This window comes from Spea bombifrons, chromosome 4 (genome assembly GCF_027358695.1).
Source record: "Spea bombifrons isolate aSpeBom1 chromosome 4, aSpeBom1.2.pri, whole genome shotgun sequence".
Taxonomy (NCBI): domain Eukaryota; kingdom Metazoa; phylum Chordata; class Amphibia; order Anura; family Pelobatidae; genus Spea; species Spea bombifrons.
In genome coordinates, this window is record NC_071090.1 from 57073596 (window position 1) to 57088037 (window position 14442).

At 38.7% G+C, this 14442-nt stretch overlaps 1 protein-coding gene across 1 annotated transcript; it reads left to right on the forward strand.

Moving 5' to 3' along the window:
* Nucleotides 1–10782: 10782 nt before the first annotated feature.
* On the forward strand, nucleotides 10783–13333 carry LOC128491367 (secreted frizzled-related protein 2-like). Its single transcript, XM_053463687.1, has 4 exons — nucleotides 10783–11069; nucleotides 11511–11680; nucleotides 11938–12030; nucleotides 12797–13333. The coding sequence occupies exons 1-4, from the start codon at nucleotides 10783–10785 to the stop codon at nucleotides 13102–13104; spliced, it is 858 nt and encodes a 285-aa protein (XP_053319662.1). The 3' UTR covers nucleotides 13105–13333.
* Nucleotides 13334–14442: the final 1109 nt, after the last annotated feature.

Consider the following 14442-nt stretch of genomic DNA (forward strand, 5'->3'; position numbering starts at 1 on the left):
CAGCCCTATCAGATACTGGCCCACCAGGCATTTGGCTAGTGTGCCACGTGGCCAGTCCAGGCTTGGTAATGCCAGTTTCATGCAGGGCCATCTTATATCTAAAGAGGCCAGGACAAGCTTTTCGTAACAAAAGCTTGGGCCCAAAGCAGCTGCCCCTTTTGCACCATGTGGGCTGGGTTCAAGCTCTAAAACATGAAACCCTTGGAACCTTGTTCTTTTCTTCAGAATAACAATATATTTCAATGGAAATGGTAATTTGTTTCAGCATAAAGCAGGCAATAATGAGGACCGAAACGTCACCTGCTTTATGCTGGAATAAATCACCATTTCTATTGAATGCGAATGTTGGGGAATATACCTAGTATTGTATAATGTCGGCAGAAATATGAGAATAACAATATGCTTTCCCATACAGGCTGAAATTGCTCTACTATGCTCACATCTAGCACTTCTTCTCAGGGGAGGACTAGCACCTCTTGGTCCATGGAGCTGCTGTGCTATCATCTCAGGACCACATACCAAATCATTCTAGTACCCATTAAGGGTCAAGTTGGGCAAGCACTGCTTAGAGAATTTGAGGGGTCCTGCATGGGGAATTTAGGCCAGCTTGGGGGGGTTGCTCACGTCTGCAGGAAAGCTATTGCAATTATTCAAAAATCTCTCAGCATATTAATACTTTCTTGCCTTTTTAATTTGGACTATGACACTATTAAACATTTGGCACATTTTTGCCCTTCTTCAGATTTTCCTAAAATATTTCTTCAAATTGTGCTGCCTACTCATGGTATATGGTATATCCACCCTCTAGTAGATTGCTAATCTTTGTGTGAGACATGTTAGAATATCTCTAATACAAATATTTAAAAAAAACAGTCCCCAGTAGAGTTTATTCAGGTACTCCACTAGTAGATATTAACATTCAGCCATTTTATTAACCACTCAAATATATTAACAACTTGGTCCAAATGATACTTCTGCGAGTGGGAGTCAAATGAAGCCTCAGGGTGTAGTTGTTTTGTAGTGATATGAAAAAAGCCTTGTTTTTGTCTACGGAGATATTTCACTTGGATAAGTCATATTTCAGGAATTTCTCTTATTTACTGTTAACTACACCTGAGATTGTGATGCGAAAAATCAGCATATGGAAAATGAATTGCAGAATGCAGTATATTACAAAATATTATATATATATATATTATATATATATATATATATATATATATATATATATATGTATATATATATATGTATATATATATATATATATATATATATCCTGATCTGACCAGGAGATCTGAGCTATTATGCAATCATACATCGAAATATTCCCCGGTTTGTAATATAGAGGCATGACACTTAAGTAATATCCACTATGAACATGGATCCCTAACACACTATATAACTTGGCAATAGTTAGAAAAACTGTTTTTTTCAAGCATAACAAAGCCATGAAGAGGTTTCCTTTATTTGCAACATATCACTAAAGTCACAATTATTTTTGCACGTCCCTAAATTTTATTATTTGAAGTTTACGTTTTATGTTTATTAAAGAATATCCCCATCTTTTATTGATTAAATATCTATATTCTGGTCACCCCCATTAATATTCCTTTCTAGTGAAGCTCTTTAGACATTTATATTAACAAAGACATTATCCTAATTAACTAACTGATGTCTGGCGTTCACGTATTTTCATAGTCAATTGTGTACCTCGGGCTACTAGTGGTTTTGCGTATACAAAGTAATGATATCGTGTTTGCTAAGCACCCTGAGATAGTCTGTGTTGATAGACTGATAGGTAACAGTTTCAGTAGCACAGCAGACAGTGGAAAGACTGGACAGCCACAGGCCAGACATACTGGCCGAGCCCTGTACTGCTTAGTCTTATCACATTAATCACTAGCCGACTACAGAATACAGACAATAAGCCACTAGAAGCAGACAACTTGCTTGGCTATTCAGTGGGGTGTGAGCATTTGTTATGTACATGACATTTACTTTCAAATGGATGAATTGATCTTAATGCTTAGAAGTAGCAACTTTTACTTAACAAGAGGAATTCATTGTTCTAGTACACTTTCCTTTGCGTCGTACGCTATAGTCTCTTCAAACTATTAAGACACCACTTACAGCATCTTGAACAAGTCATAGCAGTGCGTTTTTCACCTTTGTAGTTGAACTCTATAATGTCGAGCAGATTTACCTTTTGGTCTACTACAAGTTAGAAGTTTTTTAGTCTCAATCGCTGGTCTTAAATTACATTCTTATTTATTAATGTAAGTGTATTCTATTTTTTTCTGTAAACGCCTTGGTCTGAGCCCAGTTATTAATACTACACATAGATACACAAAATAGTAAAAGATCAGTGCACACCCAGCAAATACTATCTAAAAGCACCTATCTGAGACATAAATAGTGGGGATTACGTCACACTTTATAGCCATGTATTGCGTAACCCCCCACACACTACATCAAAGTACCCTATTTTGGTGAGCCCCATCTGATTCTAACATGCCTATGTTGCTTACCAAGGAGTTGAATCAGTGGGACTGCGCTGCGTTTTTAACCCCCTGAGACTCTCATGTAATATAAAGCCCTCTCTGGACACCATTAATGAGGGACCGGTGTGGTAAGAAGGGTGCTAAGGTTTGGTCAGAACCTGCAAATATGCACAACAAATACAGAAAGGGAAGCACACCCTGGGGTTCCGGGTGCTGTTGAAATGACCAACATGCACACAAAACAAAGCAAAAGAGATGCGCACACCCAGCAAATACTATTTATTCTTCTCATTTCTCCAAAAAAACTAAACATTGTTTAACTTACTCAAGGCCAAGAAAGATGTGTTAATGTTTCTCAGTTCAATGTATATTTGTCTGAAACTATGTGAAAGACACATATTGCCTACATGAGTATGTGCAAAGCTTATAAACAAAGTTGCCTGGCACAAGAACAACTGGGAACGCCAAGTAGTCTAAAACAATGTGAATTTGGAGTGCAGATAAGAAACATTCGGCTAATCTAGTCTGCCTGCTTTCCCTAAAGTAAAGTCTCAGACCTTCATCAGTCCTTGGTCTTGTCTTAGATTCAGGATAGATATATGATTATCCCATGCATGTTTAAATTCCCTCGCTGTATTAGTCTCTAAAACCTCTGCGGATGGTAAAACATTAAAGGTTATATTGCTTTAAGTGTCACTATATGACTTAGTTGGCGATCTTTTTTTTTTTTTTGACATTTATCATTAACGTTGCTTGAAAAATATATATTTTTTTCTAAAATCATATTCCACATCTGGAATTGGGTGGTCAAAAACTAAGCAGCTTTTGCTACTCCGTCAAACCAAGTTTGCAGATCAACTCATGGGAAACCCAAGGGAGCAGACATTAGCAGCGACCTTGTCTACTGAATTGGCATAGCCCAAGGCTAATAACTATCCACAGGCAAAATGAGCGAATTGCATAGTGAGACAAACTAAGGGGCTTCTTTTTTGAGTCTCGCCATGCTAAATGTAAACGAGTTAACAATAGGGACCAAAATAACATGTTGTTTTAGGCACTGGGTTTTCATTTATAGTGGTCCATAAGATGGGTTGTAACACGTCTGTTTAAGAGCAGGGTGAAAATGTGTGCAAAGTAGCACTTTACCTGCATGAAAAATGTCACCAGCAATGCACGGCTCCCTTAAAAGTGTTTGCATAAATAGAACAATGCTTAGTGTTTCTATTCTCTAAGAAATAAATCAGAATACAGCTGGAATCAGACAGGGAATAACAAACAGCAAGCAACCATGAGTGCTCTGGGGCAGGTGCGCAAGGTGCAGGGGAATTTGGGGAGATCTCAGACTGCCAAGTAGACCAAAATAACTAGTAGAAAGCCGAGTATATTCCCTGTGTTCTGTCCAAAAGTAAGGTAAATATTCCCCTCTGGGACACGTAAAATGAAAAAAAAACAGGACTAGGGGGAATAATTCTGTCCTGCAATATAGTGGTTTCATTGTTGGGGCTTTTAACTACCGCTACTACCACCACACTTCCAATCATACTGTTCCACTTCCACTTTCCACAAAAATGAAGTGGGTGCAAGCAAATAGTAATTATGAGGAAAAGTAGTGTGACCACACACACTATTAATTTGCAACCCACCACTCTTTATAGGTTCTGTAAGTGGCTCAGTGTTTGCCCAGCATATGTTTTTATACCCCTTTGCAAGAGTTTTTTCCACTGGAGGATGCGCAAAAGAGGGCAAAAGTGTGTTATTAATTAAAATCCCTCATGAACAAAATCTGCCTTTTCATCTCATTCTAGCCTGCTTGCTTCTGTTTTTCTGATTTGTGACTGCCAAAAGCAATGGTGTCAGTTGCCAAGAAATTCCATCTACTGTGAGGGCACATCCATTACACATTGCTTTCAATGTCCCCTGAATGCTGGAGCACCGTTAAACTGAAACTGCAAAAACCAAACTTCACTTTTCTAAACAACCCACCAAGGTCCGAAGCAACGGGGGACCCTGATCAAATCGCCCAACAAGAAGAATTAAGCTGGTCCTTCAAACCTCTATTTCACGTATTAATAAATGTCGTACTAAATACTGACATTCCGTCATGCATTCAAAAACTAAATGAGGCACCGTTTGCTGTGCTGAATATTTCCTTTGTTCCTGCTCAGGAATAGTCCGCTGTGCTGCGCACCTGCAACTATCTTGTTTTATTAGAAATACTGCCTGAATTAATCATATATTTTTGTCTTAATTAACTCATTTTTGGGTTTCTTTTTCATTATTTGTTTTAGGAGACTGGCTAACTAAATGTATAGAGTCTTAATCACACCTCATCCCACGAGTCGTGTTTTATTCTATAGACTCAATGTGTGATAAACAGTTTGATGTGTACTCTGTGACTGGGGAGCAACACCTCTCTGTCTGAGTGAAATTATACGGCACCTTTAATAATACTAAGAACAAAGGGAATCAAAGGAAGTTATGGAGATGGGCTTATAGATGTACAAAGCAAGGCATCGTTTCAAACTACAGGGCTCCTGAGAAATCCTGAGAATGGAAAGTTATAAGTTCTGCTCCCAAGTTGGGTTTCTAATAATACGTATTACTTTTGTCACTGCAAATGCCAGTCAGATGACTTACAGGTTTTGAAGGTCAACTCTTTTTATAAAAGGAATATCTAGTGCACGGAGCTATAAAATGTAGGATTATGTAAAAATGACAAACCTATGTTGAATTTAACAAATGCGTTCTCTTAGGGTTCTGTTCATTAGAAACCTGGGTTTAGTAGCCAAGTAAAGCCAGATGAGGCCCCAGTAAGCAATGTAGCTAGCAGTGACCTTTATAAATATAACCCAATTGGCTCTATCAATGAAAACGCAAAACAAAATGTAGTTGTGTTTGGAAACACAGGGATCCAAACTATGACAGGTCTAAGATGTTACAAACGAGTGAATTTAGTAGGATTAGTTCACTTAGGTGAACGTTTACAGTGTGCTGTTTTAGCTCATCGAGTTCATTAAGCATTACATAGTTCTAACCTCAAGATGTGTTTCCTGCAAGAACAATAGAGATGGTACAATATAATTCTTTGGTAAATTAGTAAGATGTCTTTTAAGAAAGCATGCTGAAAAAACAATGCATTAATCAACACTCGCCCAGCTCTTCTTGCATGTGAAACACACGTGGTCCATGTAAGTTTCACTTCTTAAAAGAGCCAAGCTAGTAGTGGATAATGATGTGACATGGATTGACCCCAAGATGAAATCACAACTCTCCTGAATACTCTCACTTTAACAAATAAATCCCCATTAAATGGCAAGGTAGCCCATGCTTCTTAGTGGCAGTATATTTGGAGATGAATATTGGAGACCCTAAATCCATAGACTTTCACAGGTTAGGTAGTCAACATCTAGCTAGCTATATGCAGTTAGTTGCATCCTTAGTGCATATAGCCACTCTGTCTGTCTCACTGTCCATTTTACAATGCCATCTGTCTCAGCCAAGTCAACCATGGTATCCGTGCTCATCCTCTAACTGTTCTGCAAACGCTCTTGGATCCCATCTATTATTGTAGCTGCTCACCCCTACCCACCAAGGTATACACTGGCTTGTGAAGAATTGGGAGGAGATTTTCCGCTGAACATTAAATACGGCGTGGTATACAGTGAGGTGGTACATAAGTGGTAATATGTGTTATTCACACTGTGCTAACTTTATATGTTTATACCCAATTATAAATTATCATGACCACACTGCAAGGATGTATATATATTGTTGAGCTTTGCTTTCCTATCCCTCACACTTTCACTAGTTTACTGGTCATTATGAAGGCTGATGACACGTGTTCTCTTGTGTAATGCAATGTAGCAACATACTTTATTTGTATTTTTTGAAGTCAATTAAGAAGTCAGCCAGAAGTCAGCCTAGGTTGGATGTAAGTGTCTCTGCGTCACAGCAGGTGTTCTCCAACTAAGCTGCTTTACAATAAGTGTTTTTCTGGTTTCATCATTGGTTGCAAAAAGGACAGTCTCCGCAGACATCAGCATTGATAAATGTCTCTAGACTGCTTCCGTGTGGTTTGCCTATCTTGGACAGTCACTTTCGGAGACACCTACACTGTCTCGTACTGCCACCGCCCCCCCCCAAATCCTTTTATCCACAGATTTCTTTCAAGAATATAGGTTTTCACCAGCCATTCGTTCCTCAATTTAAAAGAAATATTTTATTACATAAAATAAAAGTTGACCCAACACACCTGTGCTCTGCCCCTCGTAATCAGCCTGGCCAACAAAGCACAACTGGATTCAGTCTTAAACCAATCCACAACTGGAAAATCCATTGGCAATGTGGGAAGACTTGTAGACTTCGGTCTGATTGAGGTCAAGAGGCAGCTCCCAGATAACTAATCCAATGTTTTGGTGGAAGCCAATGATTAATTTTAGCTAGAATACTAGTAAGATTTTGTGTTACGCCACATGATTGGCCTGGACTGTCTGTTTTGCTATAATGAAATACTGTAGTATGTAGAAGAACACAGACGGTATAGGATGTAGCTTTTGGGTTGGATGTTGGGTGGAAAGAAAAAGCTATGGTTGTCACATCAGCCATTTTTTCCAGGACACATATAACTTTAGCATGCTGCTGACAGGACATATTTTTATCCCGTAGTATGAAATTGGTTGCATAAAACCATAACGTGGTCTGTTATATCTAGCTGACGGCTGCACTGATGGCATCCCCAGCCCAGCCCTGCTCGGGACCCAACCTGTCCATGAATGCACCTTTGTTCTCAAACACAGAATTATCCTATCTACCAGAAAATGATATCCAAGCCTTTCAAGTGACAAACTAAGGCACTTAACATAACTTACAACTATAACTTAACAAATGAGATTTGCCTGCAACATATTCGTATGTGTAAACCGGTTTCGCAGTTTGCATAATTTGTATTGCTATACACTCTTTCTAACAAGTTCATTACTATACAGAAACCTCTTAGATACAGTTACCTTTCCTTGTACTACCAGATAATTATGTATAGATTGGATACAATGGTGACATGGCTATACACTTTTTTCCATGTTGAGAGGGTCTGTACTTTGACCTTTCAGTGTTGAGTTAAAAAAAATTTCTTTCATCCATAATAATAATCAATTCCATCTGAATAAGAAGCCTATGAGGTCCCAAAATATCTGTAACTTTACATGATTTTCTATGTTGGGCCGATAAAAGGTGTCTACTTCAATATAAGACTCAATTTTCTTGTGAGCTAACACATCTTGGTTTATTTATCTTGATAATATACAGGAAACTAAAAATGTCTCTTATTTAGTTTTTTTTAAAATGATTTTACATTTATACAAGGTGTCCATTTTTTATTATTGGATTCATCTCTGGAAATCTTATGGGGCCTTATATGTATACAATTGGTTCAAAAGTTGCTCTTCTGTTTGAAGACATTATAGGTAGCAAATGACTTGTTATTTTATTTTTGATTACATCTACTATGATTTTTCACTAATAATAAACGTTTCACTGTGTAAGTAGATCGATTCTGAATTGGAAATCCTTAAGTGGGAGACTTATGCTTTCATTTTTACATAAATAAAAGTTTGAAGTGAAAAGTAGACTACCTGACTACCTAACACTGATGAAAAGCCAGCAATTGTACACATTTTATTCTTCCGTCATGAAACCTTAATGTTACATATAATAACCTTCATACAATAAGAACGGCTGAGATCTAATTTATTATCAGATCAATTAAAGCTGATATACTGCCTTACCTATACCTGGCAGATAAAATATATGCCAACTACAGGTTGCTAAAAATGATCATCTCTGAATACAACTGCACCAGCAGATTCTGCAGCACTATACAATGGGATATATATTTAATTATGACAGACAGCAGAATATGTTCATATAGCTTTGTATGCATCTGCTCAATAAACCCCATCTACTAATCACCAAATGTTTATGTATATTTGTATGTATATTCTTACTTATTAAGCGCTTACAAATGTGTTTTATTAGTTTTTGGTGTATATATAATAAAGGGGAGTGCAATAGGTGCAGACATATAGTAAGTACAGCAACTTGCAGGGTTTTTGATGTGACTACATTAGGTATAAATACAAATCTAATTGAGGTCCCTACCATGTATGGCTTCCAGTGTTTCTGCTAAAATATATTACATTATATATTATATTATATCTTAGAAATCTAAAGAACTACTTACTGAACTCAATGTGAATGGGAAACTAAAAAGGACTTTACTGATGCCTCTGTACCCTACCTTTTACAGTTCAGCGCACTTAATTAAAATAAATCTTAAAAATAGTATGTGGGTTTTGCCAGCTTTTGCACAACTCTAGTCCTCCAAGAGAGAGACAGCTTTTAAATAAATCTAAAAAAAAAATCAAACATATAAAAAACACAAGCTGTGAGTAATTTTAATAGGAAGGTGTCTGTAAGAAGTAAGATCACTAAGCCCTTCAAATATGATTAGATCAGACACAAAGGAATATGCTTTCAAAATGTTGTTCTGGAAAGTGAGATTCTAGCGCAAATGTAATGATCTATCATTAATCAAACTATGATTTGGTTAGTTATTGTTATCCATCGATAATATTATTATTACTTCCCCTGTCCTACTATTTACAAACAATACACGTGAAAGGATTGCAGTATTTTAACCCCTTGGGTGCTAGTGTGCAGGAAGGGAGGGGAAACTGGGAAACCGTCTGGGCATTCAGCAGATTAAAAAAAAAAGAAGGGTGCCTTGTTTCCTGTGACAAATGTGCTGTATGATTTTGGCACTGGGAATACTTTGATGTATAATCCCATTTTCTTTTTCCGATGGAAACCGTTTTTACCGGGCAGGAGCGCTGACCTGATGATCGGCTGGCGCTTGATGAACTTGGCAATGAAGTGTTAATGGATGGGCTTTCTCCGTGCAGGTAGCTGTGCTGCCACTTGTCTGCTCCTAAATGGGGACGGGGAGACAGGCATCTGCCTTATCTGCTGTCAGGACAGGTGTCTGCAAACCCGCAGTGACAGCGGCTTTTATGGCACCAGCTGAAGGCGCTTTATTATCATCGCAAACTAGCTTGCACAGCCCAACAAATGCAATCTGCGGCCAAATCAATGCTCACAGGGTCCAACGAATATAATAGACAGAGCTATGATGGATTAAATGTCTGCCATAATGTAGGAAACCTGAAAAATGTTTTTTTCGATCCTCATATCATTCTAATATAATAGTTATAAAAGTCAGCAACTAATGACAAAGCCCGTTAGAAAAAGAAGCATCATTAAAAAAAAGTCATGTGATTACAACCTTTTATGTTGTGCAGTGTGCTGCTGCTACAGTTTTATATTTATTTATATATATATATATATAAATATATATACTGTATATATATATACAGTATATATATATATATATACTGTATATATATATATATATATATGTGTGTGTGTGTTTATGTATATATATATATATGTGTGTGTATATATATATATATATATAGTATATATATATATATATATATATATATTTATACATTATATATAGAGGCGCTAAAGTTGGTTTAATCTAAAGTAGAGTTAGACACACCGAGACAGTTGCTCTAGAACAGGTCGTTATAATTTGCAAGCTACATAATTATAGCAGGTAGGTATATTTAAAAGTCGGCTCCAGACGTGAAATGGACGGCTCTAGTGATTGCTTGATAACCCCTGTCCCCGTGAAGAAACCTGGTATGAGGTAAAACGGAGGGAGACGCGCAGCAATTAGCAATAAGAAGATATTTTCACTTGTAAGCCCGTCCCTCAGATATGTCTGTCAGATGATGACAATACAGTCTGCGCGGGCCCCGGAGACAGCCTGTCTGCCTATTGCCATTCCAGGGCCCCTCTCCACACCACTTAGCATATACATAACAAAACTCCAATTTGTCCCATTTTAATATCCGTGTGCACGATACATTCTCAAAGTAATGGAGCCCCCTATGCAAATGACACTTTCAATGAAAGTAGTCTGCCATCTCGGTGTCTCCACCTCTTTCGTTATCACAACAATCACCGGAGCGGGCAATGAGGCGAGCTTGTGTCTCGAGTGTCCCGATGAAAGCATTGATAAGGAGACCCCTGGCCTGTATATAAGGAGGTCCCAGCAGCTCACACTCAGTACCTGTGCACTTGGCAGAGGAAAGAGTCAGTCCTCGGCAGTCCTACTCACAGACCCACGATAGACCCACGATAGACCCACGACAGAAGCATGCCTTCTCTTGCAGAGTCTCTCCTCTTCGTCGGCTTCCTGTTGGGCTTCAGCAATGCATTTGATATGGGATTATCCACAAAATGCGTGTCCATTCCTACAGAATTTGGCTTGTGCTATGACACCACGTACTCGGAGATGAGGCTCCCCAATCTCATGGGGCACACCAGCATGGAGGGCGAGGTCCTGCCCCGGGCAGCCGAGTGGGAGAGCCTTGTCCAGACTGGATGTCACGCCGATGCCAGGACCTTCATCTGCTCCGTTTTCGCCCCAGTCTGCATGGATACGTAAGTACATTTCGCCCATTCACTTCCTAGCCGTGTAAAAGTAATAGCGCTGATCTGAAGTTATTTGCTTAAAAGGGATGCCCTTCATCTCATTCCTGGTTATACAGACTCGCGCTCGGTATTGCATTAGCTGGGTAGGAAAAGTACAGAGTACACCTGCAGATCTGCAAAAGCCTGCAAAGACTTGGTGTTACGTGAAGCTGATGTGTTTATTGGCTTTATCGTTCGAACAATTGTCTCAATCGGGCAATAAAGTGACTTGGATTCTATGCCTGCAACCCTCGGGGAAATGGTTTAACTGTTTGTGTGCGGGGGGGGGCAGACATAACCCAGTGAATTCAGTGTATCCTCATGCCTAATAACTTAATAACGGGTTTAAATCCCGTAACACGCTGCCCTCTTGTTGCCGCTGCCGTGCTCTAACGTGCGCTTCTCCCGCAGGTTTATCCAGCCCTGCCGCAGCATGTGTGTCGCCGTGAGAGACAGCTGTGCCCCGGTGCTCGCCTGCCGTGGCCAGTCGTGGCCGGAGAGTTTAGACTGTGATCGCTTCCCACGGGGTGAGGACATGTGCCTGGCCCCACTCAGCAAGGACTACATCTACATGTACAAAGGTGAGGACTCCTACCGCACCCACGGGGGCTCATGGACTCATAAACCCTTTCAATCCCTCGGGGTATATTAATAAAAATAATTATGGCCAATAGCCAATATCATATTGTTATACTACTGGAAGATAAGTCTCCATTAGTTAATGATGATGACCTCCAATGTCACTTGAGTGATTTGTTACTATACAATTGTATATTACTCTATTATTAGGGTGAATGTACCATTAACAAGTGTGTTTTATTTTATTTTTTCATTCTAGAAATACCACAACCAGTTTGCCAAACCTGCCCAGCTATTGAAGAGTCTGTGTTAACCAAGTCAGTACTGGATGCATTCTGTGACAACAGCTTTGGTGAGTATGAGTATGAATGTGTGTGTGACAGTAAGGGCATTGCTGGGTTAATCCATGATCTGGGGGCTTTAACTCACACCTATCTACATCACATCCTCTACAGTCCCCACAAAACATCCACTGCAAATACATTACATATACTCTATATGTATATTATGATTATTTATTGTTTTATATAGCGCCATCAAATTCTGGAGCGCCATACTGTAAGGTTGCGTTTTTAATACCCTCTACATGCTGATCTCCCACACTCAGGACTTTGGTAGCCTCATACTACCCAGTAACAGCCCCTTGTCAATTTAATTTCATGCCACCCATACCTTGAGTGGTACTCAGCACAACCTCTGACAAATACCATATTCATTTACAATGTAGTAACATTACCCATAGTACTATATCCAATGCATGGAGAAGTAGTTCTGGACATCAGCATCACAGTCTCTTGTGATTTTGTGTCCCTCTTCAGCAAAGGTTCCCATTTTACATTACAAAGAAACTCCCTAAATGGATTATATACAGCATGTGGCCCGTCACCAAGACCTCCAACTATGACTTTACATTTCAATAGAAACGTATGGATACTGTTAATCACACGGTGCCAAGGGGATAAAAAAACATAGGGCTTTTCTCTTGCAATGCTTACCCCCTGGGATCTCAAAAGGTTTAAAACTTAGTCAATGGTAATGCCAGCGACTATAAACAATGTATAGTATATAATGTGAATTAGTACCGCAGTTGATTAACTATGCTTCTTTTTTTCCTTCAGCCGTGAAAGTTAAGTTGTCAAAAAGGATGGCATCTTCTGGGTTCTATCAATATGAGACAGACGGTCACATTGAATTTATTAACCAAGGACATCTCCTTCCATATGACACCCGTAATATGATTTCACGGTGGATGCTTATCAATGAAAGATGTTCAGAGGAGATGGTTCCCAGCACTCGACCCGTGATTTACGTCATTGTGGGTGAGATCCAGTTTGGCAAGGCTGTGGTGAACAGGATTTTCCACTGGCAGAAGAAGGACTTTCAGCTGACCCAAGCTATTAGAAAATGGAGACACCATAAATGTTAAAATAGTAATCATACTTCAATTTGTAAATATTCATGGCACTATTTCTACCTGAACAAAGTGTAAATAGCTATATATATATATACAAATATATTATAAATGTAAAGACTTTTTATCGTGGCTTCTTAGAGATGGATACAAGTGAATCTTCTGCCACGCTGTAAATGTAAATATACAATTGTAGCAAGCAATTATGTGTGTGAACTGTGAAATAAACACCACTATAAAATTAGAATATTTATAGCAGTCTGGTTGTTCTTTATTTCTGCATCTCAAGAACACCTCTACGGCACTGAATTTTATCGGACCCCTAACCTATACTCATTGTATTATTACAAAGGGCTTGTGCTCATTAATGGCATAACACTATTTAATGGAACAGCCATGCCTTTTTCTGTTCTATATATTTTTTTTAAATATGGATCCTAATATCGATCCAATGAGCAGTGTGTATAAAGTATTGCAGTACTCAGGAGGGGTTGCTAAACATAAATTAAAAATTTTGGGGTTCTATCATGTATTCATTCAGAACAAAACATGGCGATACAGCAAAGCGGATGTAAAAATTGGTTTCTTTTTTGTTACACCAGCTTTGAAGGTGCTGGTGTGGAATCAGCGGCATTGAACATGTCAATATGCCCCTAATCAGAGTCCCTGTGCTGTCTAGTTTTTGTATGAGGTTAAATTGAAATAGGGGAGCAAAGTGATCTGCCAATATTCCAATTATGAAAACTGGAATGCACATGTTGCAATTTAGACCCCACAATGTGCAAAAAATGCCATGCCCATGTGTGTGGGTTATTGCTGAATATAAAACATGAGTTGTTTCTGTTCTTGTACATACCCTGGTAAATCTGTTAAACTTTATTGCAGAAGTGAAGGTCTTCCTATCCAATTATTTCATCAGTGTCTTAGTTCTTATTAATACTCATGTGAAGATATTCTCAAAACTTATACAATTGGTAGCTCCTGGGGTAAATTCCACCAGGGGTTTATATTTTGAGAATATCTTCATATCATGCTAGGGTGAGTTTATCTCCTTGACTTCAGTCCATCATAAAGGACCAACCTACTGTGGTCAACCTACTTCTATTTGAAGGGTCATGTCTTCTGGGATGATCCATGAGTAATGTGGGAAGAATTCTTGATGTTGAGGTTGCCTTAATAATATAACTAGGCATTATGTGGGGCCAGCTCAGCAATCCTGGCAGGAGATACTCACTTGAATCGGCTCTGCAGTTTGTTAGAGAATACACACATACAAACTGGCGCGATACTATTCAAGACATTACATAATGTCCCTTTATAATATATGAAAGACTGAGTTGAAATGTTTTAAAT